The 26,027-nt window shown below is 43.8% G+C and overlaps 1 protein-coding gene across 1 annotated transcript in view; it reads right to left on the reverse strand.

The window, feature by feature from the left end:
* The window catches only part of ranbp9 (RAN binding protein 9), a 107,537-nt gene that overhangs the window by 70,596 nt on the left and 10,914 nt on the right, over positions 1–26,027 (reverse strand). The window contains exons 2-4 of the mRNA XM_085988819.1: positions 23,963–24,074; positions 10,304–10,356; positions 7,144–7,311 (exon numbers count right to left, since the gene is read on the reverse strand). Coding sequence (XP_085844945.1) covers positions 7,144–7,311; positions 10,304–10,356; positions 23,963–24,074 — 333 coding nt within the window. The remainder of the gene's footprint in view (positions 1–7,143; positions 7,312–10,303; positions 10,357–23,962; positions 24,075–26,027) is intronic.

Consider the following 26,027-nt stretch of genomic DNA (forward strand, 5'->3'; position numbering starts at 1 on the left):
GAGGATGCAGAGAAACTCCAGTATGATTTGGACAGGTTGAGTGATTGGGCAGATGCAGTATAATGTGGATAAATGCGAGGTTATCCACTTTGGTGGCAAAAACAGGAAGGCAGATTATTATCTGAATGGCAATAGATTGGGAGAAGGGGAAGTGCAACGAGACCTGGGTGTCCTTGTGCACCAGTCGCTGAAGGTAAGCATGCAGGTGCAGCAGGCGGTTAAGAAGGCAAATGGTATGTTGGCCTTCATAGCGAGAGGATTCGAGTACAGGAGCAAGGATGTCTTGCTGCAGTTGTACAGGGCCTTGGTGAGACCACATCTTGAGTATTGTGTGTAGTTTTGGTCGCCTTGTCTGAGGAAGGATGTTCTTGCCATGGAGGGAGTGCAGCGAAGATTCACCAGACTGATACCTGGGATGGCAGGAATGATGCATGGAGAGATTGGGTCGATTGGGCTTATATTCGCTGGAGTTTAGAAGAATGAGAGGGGACCTCATTGAAACTTATAAAATTCTAACAGGACTAGACAGACTAGATGCAGGAAGGATGTTCCCTATGGCGGAGAGTCCAGAACCAGGGGTCACAGTCTAAAGATAAGGGGTAAGCCATTTAGGACAGAGATGAGGTGGAATTTCTTCACCCAGAGTGTGGTGAACCTGTGGAATTCTCTACCACAAAAGGCAGTTGAGGCCAATTCATTAAATATATTCAAGAAGGAGTTAGATATATTTCTTAAGGCTAAAGGGATCAAGGGATATGGGGAGAAAGCAGGGACAGGGTACTGAATTTGGATGATCAGCCATGATCTCATTAAATGGCGGAGCAGGCTCGAGGGGCCGAATGGCCTACTCCTGCTCCTATCTTTTATGTTTCTATGTAACCGTAATATAAACACCACCACCCTTGCGGAATTGATGGCTGGGTGACTCCATGAAAATGTAGCTCTACCAACATGTCAGATTAAGAGTGTTAATTTCAGGAATGTAAATGTAGGAAGCCAGCCCGTATATTTTCACTGCTACCTCTTCCACTACTTTAAACCGTAATTGCCATGAGCTGAAATGTGTCCAATTTCAGACATAATTTAAGAGATAGTACATATTATAAATACAAGGGAACAAGTTAAAAGTGTACAATCCAGTTTCAGTTAAGATGAAGTTTAAACCATTTGAAATTCATACTCTCTCTTTAGGTCATCTCATTCAAGATTAGGATACAGCTATAAAAAATCCCAAAAAAGTGTGTTGTGGAATTCTACAGTTTACATTGTGATGGCACCAAGACTGCAGGTTACAGCCCCTGTACTGACTTAAGTTATCTGACATGGTCGTTCAAACAGATCAATGACCTTGAAGATGATACTTGGGAACAAAAAAGTCAGACTTCCCACCAGAAAGTGTGGATGCCTTCAGAAGGAAATGGTCAGAACCCCATAATCCTCACCTTCATTGCAGGGCTCCCATTCAGATGACTCGACAGGTATTATTTAGTGCCTGAATTAGAATTTATCTGGCTTGTGGAGAAAGATTCAACCTTCATGCATTTCTAAATGAACCTCTTGAGCAGCTAAAACAATTTTCTGGTTATTTTTAAGACAATATTACTCAAGAGATGAGTATTAATCTTCAGCAAAATCAAATTCTAAAAGTAGGGAAAAAAAGCCCAACAATGAAAATCCCACTGAAAACAGCCTCCAAAACTTCAGACACTGTTACTTGCCAGCCAAGGCCCAAGTGATTGTGTCCTGGTCCCTAGCACCCCAGGAATGGAGAGCCACAAGTACCCTATCGTTACTGCAACACAGCCTGGAGCAAGGTCTCTGCCTCCCTAAAGATTCCACCAGGACCATCAGCCTTTTCTCCAATCTGGCACAATGGGGACATCTTCAATGGACTCACCTTAGGTGGATACAAGCACAAGAAGAGGGATCACCAGATTCGGCCAGCTCCTGTATGCATCAATGTACACTTCTCACAAACACCATGCAATTAAAGTGCAGTGGCTTCATAAAATTTGTGCGTGAGAAAGTATATATACATATACACACACATGTACAATAACTCCATTTATTAAGCATATAATGGACTTCCTCGAGTGCTCGATTAAAAGTAAATGGGGAAAAAAGAAATAGAATCCCCGTGAACTGCTCTATGTTCTAGGTAATGGATTTGGCCACCCACTACGATGGTCACACAATTACAAAGAGGAAACTTTACCAACAGTCTCACAGGATTGTCGATCAAATCTTATGCTTCTCTGCAATTTTTTTTTTTTTTTTTTTTTTAAATTCGTTCCTGGGATGTGGGCGTCGCTGGCAAGGCCAGCATTTATTGCCCATCCCTAATTGCCCTCGAGAAGGTGGTGGTGAGCTGCCTTCTTGAACCGCTGCAGTCCTTGTGGTGAAGGTACTCCCACAGTGCTGTTAGGGAGGGAGTTCCAGGATTTTGACCGAGCAACGATGAAGGAACAGCGATATATTTCCAAGTCAGGATGGTGAGGCTTGGAGGGGAACTTGGAGGTGGTGGTGATCCCATGCGCCTGCTGCCCTTGTCCTTCCAGGTGGCAGAGGTCGCGGGTTTGGGAGGTGCTGCCAAAGCAGCCTTGGCGAGTTACTGCAGTGCATCTTGTAGATGGTACACAATGCAGTGACGATGCGCCAGTGGTGGAGGGAGCGAATGCTTAAAGTGGTGGATAGGGTGCCAATCAAGCGGGCTGCTTTGTCCTGGATGTTGTCAAGCTTCTTGAGTGTTGTTGGAGCTGCACTCATCCAGGCAAGTGGAGGGTATTCCATCACACTCCCGAGTTGTGCCTTGCAGATGGTGGAAAGGCTTTGGGGAGTCAGGTGGTGAGACACTTGCCTAATCTGGCTAATCTATAGAAGTTAGAAACAATGTGCACTAGCACACAGAGCAAAACGATTAAACCAATTCTCTCAGTTCAAGACACCCAGAAGTCAGTCAGGAGGATGGTGATCCCACATCACCAGTGGTTTAAAGAATAAAGAAATTACACTAAATGAAAGACTTGCACTATTTAAAATGTGTGACAAAGGCACAGGTCTCCCTTTGAGCTCTCTATTTGAAACTACTGGGCACAAAAGATAGCCTGCCTCGACTCTGCAAGAATGTGCTCTGCAGATTTCAGCAGCAGGCATGTTCGGGGCCACTGATTTACAGTGACTAACAAAGTTAAATTAAGGGGTAGAATTTGCAGTCGGAGGCATACCTCCAGAGTGTGCCTCCGACCCGCAAAACAAATCCGAACCTACCTCAAGGCGCCCAAGCTGCGGAGAGTTCCGGTCTCGGGCCTCCAGGCGGATGTCAGTGTAAAGGCCCACGGATCTCAGATCACATGGACCCGGTCCTCCAAATAACAAAGGGGGGTTCCATTTACGAAGGGAATCCCCTCATGATATGCGATGGAATCCCCAAATAATTATACAATTTACACAATTCCAATAAATATAAATGTACTGAATTTCAATTTTATTTATAAGTCCCTTCATTGCACCAGCCTCAATAAAAAATTTATTTTTTGATAAAGAATTTTAAACACCTTAATCCAGGCCACTATTTGCATAAACTAATTTAAAGTGTATGTGCATAATTTTTGATTTTTAAATGTTTAATTTAAGGCTTATATATACCCTCACGCTGATGAAAGCAGGCCCTACACCTGCTTTTACCAGCTGTAAGAGTTATGTGGGCAATTGCTGAGCCGTTGTTGGGCAACTAGCCCAACTCCGCGCCTGCAATACCAATTTTCCATGCGGTTCGGACGATCCGTCAAGGCGTACCTTGACAGATTGCAAGTTCCGGATTTTGCACATGTGTAAGCGCATGCAGAAACCCGGGAGTTGCGGGGCCTTTGAAATGGATTACGATGGTGTACTCCCAGAGTGCGCTGTCAGGGAGACCGCAAATTCTGGCCCTAAGTTTAGTGTACTGGGATTTTTACAGGTACTTTAGGGATCGAAATTCTGAGATACTGTCCACTATTCTGTGACTACCGTAAATCAATCACATTGGGTAAGTTTAATATCAGTACTACATGAATCCTGACCATTTCAATTCCTTTTAGCTTCAAAAGGTAGAGAAAGTAGCCTTGTTTGGAAATTGCAGTAGTACTAGATTTGGTCCAATTCCACAACCCAAGAGTCCAGCAAACTGGTCCAGCTGGTTAGGTCAAATGTCATGGGTTTAAAACAACAACAACAACTTGTATTTATATAGCACCTTTAACGTAGTAAAACGTCCCAAGTCGTTTTTTGTTGTTGTTTTTTTTAAAGACAAAAGGTGTATTTTAAGACAAAAAATGACACCGGTCCACATAAGGATAAATTAGGGCAGGTGATCAAAAGCTTGGTCAAAGTAGTAGGTTTTAAGGAGCGTCTTAAAGGAGGAAAGAGAGGTAGCGAGGCAGACAGGTTTAGAGGGGGAATTCCAGAGCTTAGGGCCAAAGCAACAGAAGGCGCGGCCACCAAAGGTTGAGCGATTATAAATCGGGGATGCTCAAGAGGGCAGAATTAGAGGAGTGAAGATATCTCGGGGGCAGGGGTTGTGGGGCTGAAGATTACGGAGATAGGAAGGGGAGAGGCCATGGAGGGATTTGAAAACAAGGATGAAAATTTTGAAAACGAGGCGCTGCTTAACCAATCTAGGTCAGTAAGCACAGGGGTGATGGGCGAACGGGTCTTGATGCGAGTTAGGACACGGGCAGCCGAGTTTTAGATGACCTCAAGTTTGCGTAGGGTGAAATGTGGGAGGCCAGACAGGAGTGCGTTGGAATAGTCAAGTCTAGAGGTAACAAAGGCATGGATGAGGGTTTCAGCAGCGGATGAGCTGAGGCAAGGGCGGAGACGGGCGATGTTACGGAGGTGGAAGTAGGCGGTCTTTGTTATGCTGCAGATATGTGGTCGGAAGTTCATTTCAGGGTCAAATATGACACCAAGGTTGCGAACAGTATGGTTCAGCCTCAGACAGATGTTAGGGAGAGGGATGAAGTCAGTGGCTAGGTAACGGAGTTTGTGGCGGGGACCAAAAACAATGGCTTCGGTCTTCCCAATATTTAATTGAGACTGCAGTCCCACCCAGCTGGACAACAGTGGAGAGGCGTTGGAGAAGGATGGAGTGGTCAACTGCATCAAAGGCTGCAGACAAGTCAAGAAGGACAAGGAGGGATAGTTTACCTTTGTCACAGTCACAAAGGATGTAATTTGTGACTTTGATGAGAGCTGTTTCGGTACTGTGGCAAGGGCGGGATTCAAACATGGAATTGCGGGAAAGATAGGCACGGATTTGGGAGGCGACAACAGGTTCAAGGACTTGAGGAAAGGGAGGTTGGAGATGGGGTGGTAGTTTGCAAGGACAGAGGGATCAAGGGTAGGTTTTTTTGAGAGGGGTGATGACGGCAGATGAGGGAGAGGGGCACAGTACCTGAGGAGAGAGAACCGTTAACAATATCAGCTAACATGGGAGCCAGAAAAGGAAGTTGGGCGGTCAGCAGTTTGGTGGGAATAGGGTTGAGGGAGCAGGAGGTGGCTCTCATTGACTAGATGAGCACAGAGAGGTCACGAGGTGAGATCGGAAAGAAACTGGAGAAAGATGTGAGTTCAAGGCTAGGGCAGGGGGGAATCTTAGAGGAAGTTTGGCCCAGTGGGCTAGGGGAAGGAAGGGAAGTGGCAGAGGCAGCTGAATGGATGGTCTCAATCTCAGAGACAAACAAGTCCATGAGCTCCTCACACTTGTCAGAGATGAGGGTGGAGGAGACAGGAGAGGGGTTTAAGAAGATGGTTAGCAGTAGAGAATTGGAGCGGTGGTTTATTTTTGCGCATTCCAGAATGATTCTGGAATAGTGAGCAATTTTGGCAGACGAGAGCAGGGCCCGATAATGCTTTATGTGTTCCAGCCAGATCTGGCGGTGAATGGCTAAACCAGTTGTCCGCCATATCCGTTCAGAGTCTGCGTCCCTTGGACTTAAGGGAGCGAAGATAAGAACCGTACCAGGAGGAACGGCCAGGGTGAGAGGGGGTAATTGTTTTAGTAGGGACTAGGGCATCAAAGGTGGTGGTGAGGGTGTGGTTGAGCAGATTGGTAGCTGCAGAAATGTCATGGTGAATGGAGGGCCAGAGGCTGGACAGTTGGGATTTCATAAGTGCAGTTGTAAGAGAGTTGGGAGAGTTTTTTCCCCCCCCAGGCATGGGAGGAAGATCCTATAATCCATTGCACCATTCAAATACATATTGCAAGAGGGTCACATGGGTCCCCAAATCCTCACTGCAGGGGACTGATACAATACCTTTAAGTTCTCCACAAGACATACCACGAATGGATAAAATCTGCCCAAACAAAAATTCAGAATGTGTAAAAAGAAATTCTACTCCTTGCATGACATTACAATATCAGTGGGGGGGAAAGAAATCTACAAATTGTAGAGTATCTATCCCTCATAAAACCCATTTGGTTTAGATGAACAAGTTGAGAAAGGGCTCACTCTAGCTGGGTTAAGTGTATTTTAGCAAGTGGTAAAAAAAAAATGAAAAAAAAGTGATGTGTTTCAACTCACTGACTCCAAAATGAGGCTTCAAGAATAAATGCTCATCAGATCAAAGAAACAGTGTGATTTGGTCTCTCCAAGGCCAAGCATTCAAAGGCTACATTATTTTTTGTGGGGAGGGGAGAAATAAAATAAAAGCTACAAAAAGCTGTCCCGTCACACATGCTTTATTTTAGCAAGTGGCAAGAAATAGGTACTAGCAGCTCTCATTGCTTACTTGCACAAGACTACTAGTGAGACTTTCATTAATTTTACCTGGATCTGCAACAACCCACAAACTTCTCCCTTTATGGAAGTCCAAGTAAAACAAAGGTATAAACCTATGCTCTTCATTGCACTAATACAACTCCAGAAAATGAATTTTTATTTCAGTTTTAAACACTTCTTCGCATTATGTGCAAAACACTCCTTCAAAGTATAGGCAGAAGCACTTATCTCCAAGAGTCAGAATTATAGTTCCTGAACTCAAATTCTTGAACTGTGTTTAAAACAAAGATGGAAAAAACACAATTCACTTCCACTCCAATGATTTTATCATGCAAGTGTTAATCATTTTACACTGATCAGCTTCATCCAGTTAAATTCATACCTAAACTGTGACCATTCTTTGTGTAGAAGCAGGTATTATTGATCAGATTTACACAGCATCCAATTACATCCCCAGTTGTAAACGTTGGTCCATAAGGCTGTCCAGTCCCAGAGGAACAGAATGAATGGCCATCATCCCCATGGTAACCATATGAATGCTTATCCCAGCCTAAAACAGAAAGTTCCACATAAATAAAGAAACAATGAACATTTCTTTCTTCTTTAGAAAGAATGCTAAACATGAAAATGCACTATATACTCCAGAATATGGCAGTTTCACAACAGATTTCAAATGACTGATTCTAGAACAATTAATAAATAATAATGAATAATAATAAAGCCCCACATAGCTAATTATGCCAATTTCTTTGAAATGCAGTTCTTCCCATCAATTCTCACAGAAGACAACTATCATTCCCTCGAATCCCCCACCCCCACCCCAAGTATGCAGTCATCATCAATATAATTCTGAGCTCAAGACATTAGACATTCTGAAGGAGAAAAGGGAGATGGATAGGCAGAAAGGTTCTGAGCTCAACACAAAGAATATTGAGCTTTTCTTACTGCAGCAAAATATATTAAGTCAATCTCCCCTGGCACATGGGGACAAGACCAAGTGTAGTTTTCAGCTGGCAGGAGTGTGTAATTACAGTAGGATAGTTACATAGTTTTCATTATAGATGTGGGATATAGGATTTTATAAATGGAAAAAAGTTGAAGGAATGGTGTACAGACACAAGATGACCGGGGGGTGGGTGGGTGATAACCAGAGCAAACACACCTGACTGTCGTCACCATGTTTACAATAACTTGCATTTATATAGCACCTTTAGCATAAAAATTGTCCCAATGCACTTCACAGAAGCGTAATCAGATAATATTCAAACTGGAACCAAAGGAGGAGATAGTAGGAGGGGTAAGGGCCAAAGAGACGGGGTTTAACGAGGTTCTTAAAGGAGAAGAGGGAGACGGATAGGCAGAGAGGTTATCAAGAAAAAAGAAAAAAAAAGACCCTGTGTAACATGCTCCTGCATCACGATGAACAGATGGAAAATGAAACTGTTTTCACTTCAGATTTGTAGCATTTTCAAAGTGCTGGAAACACACTGGGCAGGATTTTCATTGGGCCGTGGAGGCGGGGTTGGAGGCGTGTGGGGGGTTACAATCCCGAAATCAGGGGGCACGAACCCATCCCGCCTCCATGCCAGTTTCAAAGGAGGCGGGTACCCGACCCGCACTGGGACCCGCCTTCCCGAGGCAGGAAGGGGATTAGTGCCAATTAACTGCCTGTTAACAGGTAGTTAACAGGCAGTTTTTAGCCTAATCCCTATTTTCATTCTTGAAGTGTGGGATTCCCGACGGCTCCAAACCACGGCAAGTTAGCGAGGCGGGCCGTCGGGCTGAAGGGCTTGGCGGGGTCGAAATGTCCGGTGTTCAGGTGAGTGATGGGTGCATGAGTGCAGAGGTAAGTGTGTTTAAAGAAGTTTTACTTACCTTTACAGCCTTCCTTCCTTCAGGTCTTGGGAGTCCCTCATCTCACCGGCACAGAAAGCAGAATGGCCGCGATCTGTCAAACATTGCAGCATTCAGCTTTCTGTTCCGGAGAGATCTCTAAATCATCCTGAGAGGAAGGAATTAACTTGGAGTACAGATTGTCAGTGTTTGGCAGCTTCAAACAGCTGTCAAACGCTGATATTTCCTCTGTCAAAAAGTCTTGACAGATGAAATATCAATCTGTGACGTCATCTGTTGCCGGGTGGTCATTAATTGGCCTGCTGAGCCCGCTGGGCGGGCTCAACAAGGTCAATCAAGTCAAAATCGTGTGGGTTGGCTCCAACTCGATGGAGGCGGGACCACAACCCCGAAAGTTGTAGTCCCGCCTCCTCAATGAAAATCCAGCCCATTAGGTCCATCAGCATCTTGAAAAATAATTAGCACTTGGAAGCAGGCAATGTCTTCTAACGTTATTCTATTGCAGATTGCTTAGATACATTTTTATGTTGCAACAGAATCAACACAGTAAGACAGTCAACATATCAATCCATAGGTTATAAATTTTATGAACCATATAGTTTCAGTAACATGCTTGTATCAACAATACTTCTTGTAAAATTAAGAGTACTCATACACAGATTAAGTTTTGCACTCCAAACCTACCCCAATACGGAAATGGAAAAACAAAATTATCTCCGTAACTGCTGAAGATAAATAACATGCAGTCTTTGGGTCAGATACGACAACTACATGTTAAGCTTACTGTGGTACAGTGACAGCTACATACTGTAGGGAAAGTGAGTCATGCCACAAGTATGTTGGAAAGCGCAGCCACAGCTGTTGCAATTCACCCACATCCATAGGAGCGTTTCTGGGGCTTTTCAATAATTTGAAAAAAGTATCTCTCGTTTTAATACTACATTATAAATTTGGCCGATTAATCATAAGAGGGCAGTAACACAGATTCTACTTGTAGTGCCATGTTGAGGCATACTGATCTGTAACTACAAAACCGGTTTGAAACAGCTTCTCCTGTTAATCAAAGGAGAAAAATAGGCCAAAGGCTTCCTTAAGGGGCCTGGGGTGAGCACTTCTGCTCCTCCTGGCCCACAGTGAGTGCTAAAATAGCCACCTTCCTTGGGGAGTCAGCAGCTCCCACCTTGGATCAGCTGCCAGGAATCCCACAGGACAGGCCTTCCTCTCGCGTACTATTAAATTTAAGTTGCAGTGTTGATGATGTCAACAGGCTGCGATGTTCGTATGTTAATTAGGCCTGCCTTTTGTGGGAGCCTCATCCATGGCCCGATTCCTGCAGCTTAAATTTTAAAGAGGCGGGAATGGGGTCAGGTTGCCTGATCCTGATATTTTAACCCCTGACCCTCTCCCGCCCGTCGGTGGGGGTTAAAATCAAGGCCAATGTTCCTGAAGTCTGCATGGAGCTTGGTTGGAGCAGTGCCTGAGGCCAAAAGATGGAAAGGTCAGAGTAAGATAAGGAGGAGATGAAGCAATAAGCCAGAACATTAGGAGCATCCTTCTGGTTGCATCTCTTCTCTTCTCAGATGCTGACTGACGTGCTAGAAAGTTTCCAGCGTTCCTAATTCCTTTTAACTTTGCAAGTGTTTCGACATTCTGATCCTTTAAGATACAATCTAAAATGAAGCACCTACCTGGTAATCTGTTCATGTTGACACCTTGAGCAGAAAGTCCAATGCCCATGTACCTGTAACAACATCATTCTTAAGTTTCTTCATTCAATCAAGTGTACACTGTTAGTCGATCACAAAGTTTTCTGCACAAACAATTTTAGACATTAAGATCATTGCATTAAAACCAGAGGTGACTCCAGTGCTTATAAGCTTGACTTGCTGCTGGTGGCAGCAGCTCTGCAAGTTGATAGGACGAGAGCATCCAGCAGTGGAGTGATACCCCAAGAGACATGTCACGGGAGGAATCATTGCCACGGCAGCAAGAAAGCAGTTGTTCACTATGTTTTCTAGCTAGCTACTTTCACACAATTGGCAGTGCAGTTCCTTAGCCATTACAAAAAACTTGGCAGTCCAAACGCTAAACTTTCAACTGTGTACGCATTGCAGTTTATCTGTTTACACCAGTGCTCTAGAATCCACCCACAAGAGAATATTCCACATCACTGGAAATGAAGAGAAGTACAACTGCTTTTATTAGAACTGGTTTTGCATAATGTAAACGTAATGTTTTCAAATGAGAATTGCAAGTTCCTGTCAATTTAGACACTGGGGATAAAGGTGACAATATTTCATGATTTTCGGCACCTACCAGTAGTATCCTGAACATTGAAAGATTCTTAATGTCCTGAGCTGCCCTAATGTGAGAAATATGTAAACCAGCTCAGTTCATAAATTACATTGAAATCCATGGCTGCCCAGGGCAGCAGTAAAACTACTTCCATTCAGGAGACGGTTGTGAGCCAATTGCCGAGTACACTAGAGACCGCCCCAGGCCAGCTCATACTGGTTCAAATTTGCACTGGGGTTCAGTATAACTTTAGCCTAAAACAGCAGGATTCTGAGCAATAGTTTACACTAGTATAAAACCCATAGCTGTAGAAACAAAATTTAGAATGATACAGCACAGGAGGCGGCCATTTGGCCCATTGTGCCTGTAACAGCTCTTTGGTAGAACTAACCAATTAGTCCCACTTCCCTGTTCTTTCCTCATAGCCCTGTACATTTTTCCCTTCAAGTACTTATCCAATTCTCTTTTCAAAGTTACTACTAAATTTTCTTCCACCACCCTTTCAGGCAGTGCATTCCAGATCACAACAACTCATAAGAACTTAAGAAATAGGAGCAGGAGTCGGCCATATGGCCCCTCGAGTCTGCTCCGCCATTCAATAAGATCATGGCAGGTCTTCCACCTCAACGCCACTTTCCCATCCAATTCCCATATTCCTCGATTCCCCTAGAGTCCAAAAATCTATCACAGTCTTGAATAAACTCAATGACTGAGTATATTCAAGGCTGACAATTTTATGAAAGGGAAAGTGTTTGACAAATTTATTAAGAGTTTTTTGAGGATGTAACTAGCAGGATAAAGGGGAACCAGCAGCTGTAGTATATTTGGTTTTCCAAAAGGCATTCGATAAGGTGCCACAGAAAAGGTTGTTACGCAAGATAAGAGCTCATGGGGTTAGGGGTAATATATTACCACGGATAGAGCATCCACAGTTCTCTGGGGTAGAGAATTCCAAAGATTCACAACCCTCAATGAAGAAATTCCTCCTCATCTCAGTCCTAAACGGCTGACCCCTTATCCTGGGAAATTAAGTGGAGCTAATGGAGCATGTTTCAGTGGGAGAGCATTTGGGAAACAGTGATCACAATATTAGGTTTAGAGTAGTTATGGAAAAGGACAAGGAACAATCAAAAGGTGGAGATACTGAACAGGAAGAGGGCTAATTTCAGTGAGTTGAAAGGGATCTGACCCAGGTGGAATGGAAACAAAGATTATCAGGTAAAACAGTAAAGGAGCAATGGGAGGCCTTGAAGGAGGATATAGCTTGGCACAGATTAGACATATTCCTATGAGGGGGGAAACGAAGGGCATCCAGAGCTCTCTAGATGACTAAAGATACAGTGATCAAAATTAAACAGAAAAAGGCTTCTGATAAATGTCAGGTCCATAATATAGTAGAGAATCAAGCAGAAAGCAGAAATTGCAGAGAACCGAAAAAGGAAACAAGTGGGGCAAGACAAATGTATGAGAAGATGAACAGGGAGCATACAAGGAGCACGAAAGTATTTCATAAACATATAAAAAGTACAAAGAGATAGTCAAAGGAAGGGTGGAGCCATTTAGGGACAAAAAAAGGAGCTCTTCCTGTGGAGGCAGAGAACATGGCTGAGGTACTAAGTGAACACTTTGCAGCTGTCTTCACTAAAGAAGATGCTGCCAATGCCACAGTAAAGGAGGAGGGGGTAGAGAAATTGGATAGGATAAAAATAGATAAAGAGGAGGTACTTAAAGGTTGGCAGTCCTCAAAGTAGAAAAGTCACCCGGTCCAGATGGGTTGCGGAGAGAAGTATGGGTGGAAATAGCGGAGGCTTTGGCCACAATCTTTCAATCCTCCTTGGATATGGGAGTGGTGCCAGAGGTCTGGAGAGTAGCAAGTGTTACACCCCTATTCAAAAAAGGAGAGAGAGAGATATAAACCAGGTAACTACCAGCCAGTCAGTCTAACGTCAGTGGTGGGGAAAGTATGGGCTAGTAAATGAAATTCAGCACGGATTTGTTAAAGCCAACTCAAGTTTGACTAACTTGATCGAGCTCTTTGATGAAGTAATGGAGAGGGTGGATGAGGGTAGAGCAGTTGATGCGTATATGAACTTTCAAAAGGCATTTGATAAAGTACTACATAATAGACTTGTTAGCAAAATTAAAGCCCATGTTTTTAAAGGGACAGTGGTAGCGTGGATATGAAATTGGCTAAGGAATAGAAAGCAGAGGTGAACAATTGTTTTTCGGACCGGAGAGAAGTGTGTAGTGGTGTGCCCCAGGGGTCAGTATTAGGACCACTGCTACTTTTGATATACATGAATGACCTAGACTTGGGTTTACAGGGTTTAATTTTAAAGTTTTCAGATGATGCAATGCTTGGAAATGTAGTAAATAGTGAGGAGGATAGTAGCAGACTTCAGGAGGACATAGACAGACTGATGAAATGGGCAGACACATACATGGCAGATGGAATTTAATGCAGAGAAGTGTGAAGTGATGCATTTTAGAAGGAAAAATGAGATGCAATTTAAACTAAATGGTACAATTTTAAATACCATACACAAATCTTTGAAGGTGACAAGACAAGTTGATAAAGCTACTAAAAAAGCATACAGGATCCTTGGTTTTATAAATAAATAGAGGCATAGAGTACAAAAGCAAGGAAGTTACAGTAAACCTTGATAAATCACTGATTAGACCTCAGCTGGAGTATAGTGTCCAATTCTGGGAACCACATTTCAAGAAGGATGTCAAGGCCTTAAAGAGGGTGCAGAGATTTACCAGAATGGTACCAGGGATGAGGAACTTCAGTTTTGTGAAAAGATTAGAGAAGCTGGGGTTGTTCTCCTTACATCAGAGGTGGTCAAGAGGAGAGCTGAAAGAGGTGTTCAAAATTCTAGGGAGTACATAGGGAGAAACAGTTTCCACTGGCAGGAGGGTCAGTAACCAGAGGACAGAGATTCAAGATAATTGGCAAAAAAGCCAGGGTGAGCGAACACAGCGAGTTGTTGTGATCTTGAATGCACCGCCTGAAAGGGTGTTGGAAGCAGATTCAATAGTAACTTTCAAAATGGAATTGCATATATACTTAAAGGAAAAGTTGATAGGCCCTGGGGGGGGGGGGGGGGGGGGCGGGCAGGGGAAAAGAGCTGGGGAGTGGGATTTATTGGAAAGCTCTTTGAAAGAGCCGGCACTAGCACGATGGGCTGAATGGCTTCCTTCTGTAATGTATGATTTTACAAGTGTCGGAGTAGAGTTATCTTAGAGACAAACTTTATAGAACACCTCCATCAATAGATTTTCCACTTGCACAATGTGTCTAGTTTAAATAAAATCATATCCATTAAATAAGTTACAAGAAAATTGGTGTGTTTAGAAATTGAGGAATTCCTAATACACATGCAACTCTGTTTCTGCCACCTGGATCAAAGTACAAACATGCATCCAACAGGAAGGCATCCGAATTTTATGTTAAGTGGAGATTTGGGCAGTTGGGTAAAGAATACCCCACGAGGAGACATCAGGCACTTCCCCCTATGGGGAGAGGATGGGGTGTGTTTGGGGCCACCAATAAAAATTCAGGGAGGGCTTCCCATCCAAAAACAGAAATTAACAAGGTAAACAAATAAATTAAATTAAAACAGTAAATTGTGGGGTAGGGAGATAGCCCCAAGTGAAACAAACCAAACCATGTGGTGCTCACTGATTTCCCATAGACTCAACATGAAAGCGTCCTATTTTTTAAAATCCACTGGCAGAGACTGAAAATGAGTAGGATCTTAGTGATCATTGACCACACCCTGAACGCATCTGGTCTGGTAGTTACCGAGGTTCACCTGGTGGGTATTAGTAATTGATTAACAATTAATTTATTTAACATTAACAAGTCAGAAGTTATGCTGCCATTGTACAGATCAATTAAAATCTCAACATTATGGAGTATGATGCGTAGTTTTGATCACCCATCTCAAAAAGGATATAGATGCATTAAAAAAAATGTTCAGATAAGAGTGACCAGTAAGATGCCAAGCCTCAAGAAAAATAATTCGTGAAGAAAAACTCAAGTGAATGAAACTTATTTTCACTGGAGGTAAAACTGAGAGGAAACACAATATTGATCTTTAAAATAGTTGAATATTGAAGTGGGCAAGTTATACAAGAGACATCAAACCCAGGACAGGAGGACACAAATACAAAATTCACAAGCCTCAAGCAAGGCTAGAGATTAGAAAAAAAAAGTTTCCTTTCTCAACAGTATAGTGGATGTTCAGAACTGACCCCTAAGGCTGTAATTAATTTGGAAACAATGGATACCTTTAAAAAGGAAGTTGAATTGATTTGTTGAATTGCCCACTAACCCCAGAAGGAACTTAAGTGTTCCTTAAAAGTAGGGGAGTAGGAGGTGGGTGGGGGACGGGAGAAAAAGGAGTCATCGAGATGCAGGCTATTCTTGCTTCAATCCTTGCACACAAAAGGTCTGGATCAGTTTCCAAACTCCTAAACCAGTCCGCTTACAAAGATCTGGCAGAATTTGCAGTTTTGAAGATAGCTTTTAATTTTGAGCCACCGTAGCAGCATTAGAAGCTGCAGATCAAGTTGCTATGTTGGCAAATGCCTATTTTAGCAAAACAAAGCAGCTCTGTCACTGCATCATATCTTCAAAGTATTTGACAAGTTCGAACACCATAAATACTTCTAAACAACCATATGGTCTCCCACCAAAACCATGCTTATGACTATCCAGTTTGCTCTCAAATCAATATGCTATGGTTGATATCTCATTTCCCCCCCACTTAGTCACAGGGTTCTCAAAATTCTGTTCTCTTCCTGCCCTCAAATGACGCACTTAACAGGATGGGACAGCCGAGATCCCTTGCCTGCAATTCCTGCGCCATGTGGGAACTTCAGGAGGCTTCATGTGTCCTAGATAACCAGGAAGTGCCTCCAATTGCTCGAACTCAAGCTGAGTTTGAGGAGCAGCTGGAGTCACTGCAGGCCCAGAATCTCCTGGAGCACACCTTCCAGGAGGTGGTCACCCCGCAACTATAGTGTGTTCAGGGCAATAGTAAGTGGGTGGCCATCCGGCAGAGTTGGAAGAGGCAGGCAGTAAAGGAATCCTCGGAGTGGGACACACTCAAACCGGTTTTCAACACTGACTACTAGTGAGGGTGACAACACCTCGGTGGAGCACAGTCCAGAGCATTGTGGGGCAAAATTATGACTGCATAAGGGGGCACAGCAAAGTGTAGAAATGCAGTGGTCATCGGGGATTAGATAGTCAGGGGGATAGGCAGACGTTTCTGGAACCGCTGACATGAGTCCCACATGGTGTGTTGCCTCCCTAGTACCAGGGTAAAGGACATCACCGAAAGGGTGCAGAACATTTTAGGGGGCGGGGGGGGGGGGGGAAAAAGAGAGAAAGGAAGGGGAACAGCCAGAAGTCACGGTCCATGTGCGAACCAATGACATAGGAAGGAAAAGGGTTAAAGTGCTGCACTCAGAGTTTCAGGAGCTCAGGAGGAAATTAAAGAGCAGAACCACAAAGGTAGTAATCTCTGGATTACATCCAAAGCTAGACTCCTTGGATGACAAAAGGTAGAGATTAAAATGAGACAGTAAAAGGAGGCTAATGTCAAATGCAAGGTTCATAATACAATAGAGAACCAAGCTGAATATAGAAAGTACAGAGATCTACAAAGGGGAATAAGAGGGGCCGAAAGTATGAGAATAGAATAGCAGCCAACATAAAATGGAACTCAAAAGTCTTTTCTAAACATATAAAATACTAAAAGGATAGTCAAAGGAAGGGTGGGGCCGATTAGGGACCAAAATGGAGATCTTCTTGTGGAGCCACAGGACATGGCTGAGGTACCAAATGAGTACTTTGCTTCTGTCTTCACTAAAGAGGATGCTGCCAATGTAGCAGTAAAAGGGGAGGTAGTAGCGATATTGGATAGGATAAAAATAAAGAGGTACTTAAAAGGTTGGCAGTCCTCAAAGTAGAAAAGTCACCCGGTCTGGTAGGGATGAATCTTAAATTACTGAGGGAAGCAAGGGTGGAAATTGCAGAGGCTCTGGCAACAATCTTCCAATCCTCCTTAGATATGGGGGTGGTGCCAGAGGACTGCATATATTATACCCATTTAAAAACAGGGAGGGATAAAACTAGCAACTACAGGCCAGTCAGCCCAACGTCAGTGGTGGGGAAACTTTTAGAGACAATAATCTAGGACAAAATTAATTGGCATTTGGAAAAGTATGGGCTAATAAATGAAGTTCAGCACACATTTGTTAAATCCAACTTGAGTTTGACTAACTTGATCACGTTCTTTGATGAAGTAATAGAGGGTAGATGAGGGTAGAGCAGTTGATGTGTGGATGAACATTCAAAAGGCCTCAGCTGGAGTATTATGTTCAATTCTGGGCACTACACTTTAGGAAGAATGTCAAGGCCTTGGAGAGGGGAAGAGATTTACTAGAATGGTACCAGGGATGAGGGGCTTTTGGAAAGACTGGAGAAGCTGGGATTGTTCTCCTTAGAGGAAAGAAGGTTAAGAGCAGATTTGATAGAGGTGTTCAAAATCATGAACCGTTTTGATAGAGGAAATAAGAAACGGTTTCCAGTGGTAGAAGAGTTAGTAACCAGAGGACACAGATTTAGAGAGATGGCTAAAGAAGCAGAGGTGACATGATGAAGCCTTTTTTTTTTTAAAAACAGCGATTTGTTGTGATCTGCAGTGCACCGCCTGAAAGGGTGGTAGAAGCAGATTCAATAGTAGCTTTCAAAAGGGAATTGTATAAATTCTTGGAAGGGAAAAAATGACAGGGCTATGGGGAAAGAGCAGGGGAGTGGAACTAATTGGATAGCTTTACCAAAGAGCTGGCCCAGGCACATAGGGTTAAATGGCCCCTTCTGTGCTGTATCATTCTATGACAAGAATAATCCAGTCAGTTTTTTCTCCTCTCTCCCCAATACTATTGTTCGTACTCTTCAGGACTTTGCTCTGTTGGTCTTTTAAGTTCTAAAGACATTGTGCTACACACACTTTTTACATCCTCGTGTTGAAATTAAGGCTTGTAACACTGTCTCCTACTCCAACTCATTCTTTCCTAATATCTCAAAGCTGTTGAACTCTAACTCTCTCCGTTTTTCCTCCTTCTCACAATCTTCATGTTTTTCAAGCTCAAGCGCAGAGTCATCTAATCATAACTTCCTGGTTTACCTAGTCTTCTATTTTACTCTTTCCAACTTTGGTGGCGAATCACACTATGAGCTTTGGCCCTTGACTTTTCTCCAAAAAAAAATGGAGAAGCCAACACCAAGTGAAATGAACTGGACGCTCAAATTACACATTTTTGGGGAGGGGGGTGCCGAATTATACCAAATGCTCCTCTTTTAAACTATTGGCATTCTTGCCTGGTATTTAAATTCAGCTTTCCCAAACTCAAAAACCAGCAATTTTTAAATTTGGTTAACTAAAATGTTCAATCAGCAGTTTACCTATACCAGGAATCAAGATGTTTGAAGAACCTTACTTGAAAGATCTAATATTTAAGAAGCTGGTCAAAATTACTAACAGTTGAATTTTTTTTTTTTTTTTTTTTGCATTCAGAGCCCACAGAGTGGAACAACATTGAAGTCATAGTTGCCCACACCTGAACTATACTGAGGAACAGGAGTAGGCCATTTAGCCCCTCAAGCCTATACCGCCATTCAATTAGATCATGGCTGATCTGTAACTCAACTCCATTTACCTGCCTTTGCTCCATGTCCCTGGATAACCTTACCTAACAAAAATCTATTGATCTCAAGTCTTAACATTTTCAACTGACCTGGGATCCACAGCCTTTTGGGGGGGGGGGGGGAAGTTCCAGATTTCCGTTATCCTTTGCGTGAAAAAGTGCTTCCTGATTTAACTCCTAAATAGCTAATTTTAAGATCGTGCCCTCTAGATCGGGATTTCCCACCAGAGGAAATATCAGTATCTACCTTATCAAATCCCTTTATCATTTTAAACACCTTAATTAGATCACCATTTAACTTTCTAAACTCAAGGGATATAAGCCAATAGATCTGTTGGCCAACCTGAAGGAAGAGATTACAAGTTTAATATGTTAATTGTCCTACCTCTTAATTCCCTACTACAACATAAGCAGAGCCAATTCTGGCAATGTAATTACAGCTACTGTATGAGCTACTCTTGTCTTGTCTTGTCCTACTCATCATAGCTTTCAAATGTTACTGTCCTGAGCTACAGGTTTAATCCCAATTTGTGCTGATTTAGCAGAGTGTAGCAGCTGGTAGAATTTATATATTTTGATTCAGTGCCGTGACATGGAAAGGAAAACAAGACTAGTTTCGATCATTACCTAGTGACCACTACAAGAGAAAGTGTATTTAATCCTCCAGCTCAGCTGCAATGCCAACTCCCCCCAACCAAATAGCCTGAAGACACTCACTATCTCGTTTGGGCTGCTGGTGCCTGCAGGACTGTATCCCAGCAGACACGGAATTCAGTTTGGCTCAGTTGGTAGCACTCTTACCTTGTAGTCAAAAGGTTGTAGGTTCAAGCCCTGCTCCAGGATTTGAGCATTTAATCAAGGCTGGCACAAAAAACACTTGCATTTATATAGTGCCTTTAAAAGTAGAAAAATGTCCCAAGGCTTTTCACAGAGGCATAATCAGAAATAAATGGATGCCAAGCAACAGAAGGATATATTTGATGGGGGGGTCCAATGGCGCAGTCAAAGAAGTGGGTTTTGAGGAGCGTATTAAGAGAGGGAGGTAAAGAGACTTAGGCAGGGATTAACAAAGTGAGAGGACCAGGGCCTCGATATTAACCCCCCCCCAACCCCCCACCCCCCCATGATTGGCAGGAGAAGGTCGGGGGCGGGGTTTTTTAAAAAGGAAAACACATGCATTACGATCCCAACCTGTCGCGGCAGCAGATATCCGGGTGACCGAGGAAAGGAGGGACACTTAATCAACATATTTAAAATCGGACTTCCACAATCCAATTGGGAACCCGATTTGAAATTTACTGTTGCTGCACAGGTTTCCCAGGGGTCGGGAAACTCAGCAATGAAAGGGAGGCTGGAGCGGACGGCTCCCCCAGGGTTAGTGGCTTTCAGCACTCTGTGGGCCAGGCGGAGCAGGAGTGCACCACCCATGCCCCTCAAGGAAGCCTTCGGCTTCTTTCAGCCCCAATCTCTAGCCTTCCCTTGCCTAGCCCCAATTACCAGCCTCCCCCCATCCAATCATGGGCCTCTCCTCCCACCCCCCCCAATCCCCAAGGGTCCCTGGCTGCAGCCTCCTGCTGCTGTTGTTCCCTTCCGCCTGTCGGCCAGGCTGTCCATTTGACCGGGCAGGAGACAAACCTAGAAAATGTCAATGAGGAGCCTTGCCAGGTTCGTCGGCTGTTTCTGATCTCACCCGCACCCTCCCCGTAAATATCGATGCCTAGGTGTTTGAAGGCATGGTGGGGCAATGTGGGGAGGGATGAACGAATGGCCAGAGTCAGAAAAATGAAAAGTTCAGCAGGGGTGGTGGGGGGTTAGTTGTAAGACTGTTGGCGGTTACTAAGATGAGCAAAGGGTGACGTAATGAAGGAACTTAAACAGTGAGACATTGGGGGGACCAGGAGCCAATGTAGGTCAGCAAGGACAGGGGCATTGGTAAGCGGGACTTGGGGCAAGATAGAATACAGGCAACAGGGTTTTGGATGAGCTGAAGTTTACTAGAGGGTGGAGCATGGGAGTTCGAGCAAGAGGGCATTAGAGTTTTCAACTCTGGAGGTGACAAAGGCATGGATGAGAGTTTCGGCAGTAGAAGGGCTGAGATAGGGGCAGGGGCGGCCTACATTAGAGGTGGAAGTAGTGATGGTGAGGATATAGGGCCAGAAGCTCAGCTCAGGGTTGAATGGGTTCAGAGGTTGCAACAGTTTGGTTCAGCCTGAGATAATAGCCAGGGAGGGGGATGGAATCGGTAGCAAGAGTGCAGAGCTTGTGGCCGAGGCCAGAGAGGATGGTTTTGGTCTTCCCAATGTTTAGCTGGAGGAAATTGTGGCTCATCAAGACTGGATGTCAGACAACAGAGGTAGCGGAGGGGTCAAGAGTGGTAGTGGAAAGGTAGACCTGGATGTCGTCAGCATATGTGTGGAAGCGACCCCATTTCTGCAGAAAATGTCATCAAGCTGCAGCTTGTAGAGAAGGAAGAGGAGAGGGCCAAACATAGATCCTTGGAGGTCTCCAGAAGCAATGATGCAGGGGTAGAAGAGAAGCCATTATTAGAAATGCTCTGGCTACATCAGATAGGTAAGAGTAGAACCAACAAGGACAGTTTCACGGAGCTAAACCACTGAGGAGAGGTGTTGGTGCAGTATGATGTAATTAGCCATGTCAAAGACAGGCATAGTAGGATAATGCACCGTGGTCACAGATGATGTCATTTGTAATGTTGGTTAGAGTCATTTTGGTACTGCAGGCAGGGCGGAAACCTTATTGGAAAGATTCAAACAGGGCGTTGCGTGAAAGATGGGCATGGATTTGGGAGGCTCCATCACGTTCAAGGATTTGACAGGAAAGGGAGGTTGGAGATGGGGCAATAGTTTGCAAGGACACCGACGTCGAGATTGGGTTTTTGTGGGGGAATGATCCATCCTTCACCAACGTGTCTCCACTGTCGTCTAGCTGGGTGGGACTGCACTCGCCTGGTTCCATTCTTATCTATCTAATCGCAGCCAGAGAACCACCTGCAATGGCTTCTCTTCCTGCTCCCGCATCGTTACCTCTGGTATCCCCCAAGGATCTATCCTTGGCCCCCTCCTATTTCTCATCTGCATGCTGCCCCTTGACGACATCTGAAAACACAGCACCAGTTCCCACATGTACGCTGACGACACCCAGCTCTATCTCACCACCACTTCTCTCGACCCCTCCACGGTCCCTAAATTGTCAGACTGCTTGTCCAACATCTGGATGAGCAAAAATGTTCTCCAATTAAATATTGGGAAGACCGAAGCCATTGTTTTCGGTCCCCGCCACAAACTCCATTCTCTAGCCACTGACTCCATCCCTCTCCCCAACACCTGTCTGAGGTCAAACTACACTATTCACAACCTTGCTGTCATATTTGACCTTGAAATGAGCTTCCGACCACATATCAGCAGCATAACTAAGACCACCTATATCCACCTCCGTAACATCGCCCATCTCTGCCCTTGCCTCAGCTCATCCGCTGCTGAAACCCTCATCCATGCCTTTTGTTACCTCGACTTGACTATTCCAACATACTTCTGGCTGGCCTCCCACGTTCTACCCTACGTAAACTGATCATCCAAAACTCGACTGCCCGTGTCCTAACTCGAACCAAGTTCTGTTCACCCATCACCCCTATGCTCACTGACCTACATTGGCTCCCGGTTAAGCACGCCTCTATTTCAAAATTCTCATCCTTGTTTTCAATGGTCTTGCCCCTCCAGCCCCACAACATCCCCCCCACCTCCCCAGAGATATCTGCACTCCTCTAATTCTGCCTTCTTGAGCATCCCTGATTATAGTCACTCAACCATTGGTGGCCGTGCCTTCTGTTGCCTAGGCCCCAAGCTCTGGAATTCCCTGCCTAAACCTCTCCGCCTCTCTTTCCTCCTTTAATATGCTTCATAAAACCTAACTCTTTGACCAAGCTTTTGGTCATCTACCCTAATTTCTCCTTATATGGCTCGGTGTCAAAAAATTGTTGTCTTATAATACGCCAGTGAAGCACCTTGGGACGTTTTACTACATTAAAGGCGCTATATAAATACAAGTTGTTGGTGACATTAGTTTTGAAAGGAGGTGACAGTACCCGAGAGGAAACTATTTACATTGTCAGCAAGCATAGAGCCAGGAAGGGAATTTGGGTGGTCAGCAACTACATGGACAAGATGAGCATAGGGCATAAGGGGAGATGGAAGAGAAGTTAGAGAGACAGGATTTAGAGCTGAGGGGAGGCATTGGGGGAGCAACAGAAGTTGCCGAACAGATGATCTCAGTCTGAGCAGCAACAAAGTCTATGAGCTTCTTGCACTTGTTGGAGGGGGCAGGGGAGAGGGGATTAAGGAGCCAATAGGTAGTGAAGAAAATAACCCGATTTATCTTTGCCCTTCAGGGTGATCCTGAGGTAGTAGGCAGTTTTGGCAGAGGGGAGTGAGGCCTGACAGTGTTTGATGTAGACCAGCTAAACTAGTTCTGCACCAGATACACTCATGTCAGAACCCCTTGAACTGGAGGAACAGAAGATGGGGACTATACCAGGGGAAAGACTGGGATAGGAGAGAGTAAAGGTTTTACTGGGGACAAATGCATCAAAAGTGGAGGTGAGGAACAGATCAACAGCTGCAGAAGTATCATGGGGAATGGAGGCAGAGGCTAGGCAATTGGGAGTATGACAATGCAGTTCCAAGTGACTTGGGTGGGGTGCAAAAAGGAGCTTTTTCCAGGAACAGACTTCAGTGCATTAGTAAAGAAATGTTACATTAGCAGATTTATCATCTTTGGGATGAGATGTTAAATCAAGGCTCCACCTAGCTAATGGATTTTAAAGATCGCACAGCGCTTTTCGAAAAAGTGCAGAAGCTCTCCTGGTGTCTTGACCCAACATTCCCCTCTTAACAGAAACAGATTAACTAGCCATTCTTTTTATTTATTGATTGTGGGATCCTGCTGTGCATAACTGGCTGGCACATCTGCCTACGTAACAAGTGACTGCACTGCAGAAGTAATGCAATGGATGTCAAGTACTTCAGGATATCCTTAGAAGGTGCTAAGATGCTACATAAAATGCAAGTTCTGCACAGTTCCAAAAACAGCTGAGAACTGACAGCTGCTGCTGTCTTGCTAAAGGATAACTGGCTGACACGCCTCAGAATCATAGAAGAGTATGCTCAAGAGTATGTTCTTAAGTATACTCGACTGTACTCAAAAATCAAACAGCATTTACCCTACTAGAACACTGCATTTTTAAATAAATATTACGCATGTTGAATTTCTGTAATGAAATAAACAAAGTGCCGAAGTTCTGTGATTCTTACCCATCTCTTCCTTTACTGACTATCTTCACCTCGAAGTAATAAATCCCACAAGCAGCAGGTATAGGGTACGTTGCTCGGACTGAAGCTGCATCTTTCGGTGTTTTACCATGACCTGAAGGTAAAAAAGTATAGGGGAAAATTGAGCTTGTAACATTTTATTAAAAATGCTAATAGGAGTAGCACAAGATCTATCAATAGTTCACAGCAAGTTAACAGATGGAAATCTGGATGGAACATGCTGCAAGGGGATTACATGTTACGGGTAATTGTTCCTTATTTAATGGTTCACTTCCTTCATCCAAATTACTGAAAAATAAACTCAAATTGAGATCCCAAAAAAGACACTTACAAAAACAATTCAAATCCATTCAATTTTTGAAGTTAGAAATCAGCTGTTAAAAGCAGGGTTAACTGTAGGAATTTCCACAGGGAGCAAATTAAATAGTAAATGAATGTCCTGGAGCAAAGTAGGCTCAGCAAAGGCAGCGTATAGGACGACAATACAAGCTTACTACCCATCTTCAATTACAACCATTTGTATAACCAGGGATTTGTAATTTTAATTACACTTTTTTTTTAAACTGTCAGATCTAGTGTCCCATACCCATCTAGAAACTAGTGGGTACGGGGCACTAGTGTAAACTGCAGATTTATTATTGCTATTCAAATATTTAACAAAAATATAGAAAAAGATCAACACCCATTGCTGACATGAATGAAATTACTATTTCAAATCAATACAGTCCTTTTCCTAGCTGGGCTACTTTAACCCCCATTGTGGGTGGTCATGCAGATTAAACACCTCACAACTGAAAATCAGGACCAACTCCAAGTGATGAAAGGTATCAAGATTGAATTAAATACAAATGAAATGAAAAAACACATTAAAAGATCACCTTCAGTTAAGATTACAACCCTTTACAGCAGCTACTACTTTTTAGCATCTTGCATTTGTTAATTTAAAAATCTGAGCATCAGATTTTTAAATTAAGAAAAGTTATTCGGTTTGTACGGTTGAGTCGCCATATAGCAGATCAATCATTTATCCATCTGCGTAGGCTCCCTCAAAATATATCACAATGCCTAATGAACAACCCCACTGACCAATAGACAGCGAGTCCTTTTCTTTACAAACACTAGCTAAACTCAAAACTGAAAATATTTTCAACTTTATTAAATAAGGGACTGTGTACTTTGAGCATTGTTTTTTTTTTTTTACTACCAACAGTGAAAGTTGTAGGAAGTGAATCTTATAAAAAGACACGTGAGCAATATTGTAAGTCATTCATAAAAATAACATGTTCTAACCATCTGAAAAGCATCATATTTGGGGAAACAGAAACAATCAATATCCACACCAAGAGTTCCAAGCTGGAACTCAACAGCAGCGAATGCTTCCCAACAGCAGGCTATTTTCTGCACAATAAACAACTTTATATCATCTTGACTCATTCGGGAGGCTCACATCCTAGAATTAAAAGGGTGCATATGGATTCAAGTCTTCTTAGGCAGTCCCTCGGAACCGAGGATGACTTGCTTCCACATTAAAAATGAGTTTGCAGGTGACTGATGAGTCCAATGCGCTACAGTCTCTGTCACAGGTGGGGCAGATGGCAGGTGGGTGGGGTGCGTGGGTTGACGTGCGCTCCTTGCGCTTGGCTTCCGTTTGCTCCCGGCGAAGAGACTCTAGGTGTTCGGCGCCTTCCCGGATGCTTCTCCTCCACTTTGTGCGGTCTTGGGCCAGGAATTCCCAGGTGTCGGTGGGGATGTTACACTTTTTCAAGGAGGCTTTGAGGGTGTCCTTGAAGCGTTTCCTCTGCCCACCTGGGGCTCTCTTGCCGTGCCGGAGCTCCAAATAGGGCGCTTGTTTTGGGAGTCTCGTATCGGGCATGCGGACAATGTGACCTGTCCATTGGAGCTGATCGAAGCTCTGACCACGCTCAATGCTGGGGATGTTGGCCTGAGCAAGAACATTGACGTGAGGGATTATGGAGTGTCCTCCTCAAATTCGGCTGCCCTCAAAAGTTTGTCACTATCCTCCGCCTACTTCACGACGACATGCAAG

Source organism: Somniosus microcephalus, chromosome 5, assembly GCF_052327205.1.
Source record: "Somniosus microcephalus isolate GS21.2 chromosome 5, FLI_Smic_1.0, whole genome shotgun sequence".
Classification (NCBI taxonomy): Eukaryota; Metazoa; Chordata; class Chondrichthyes; order Squaliformes; family Somniosidae; genus Somniosus; species Somniosus microcephalus.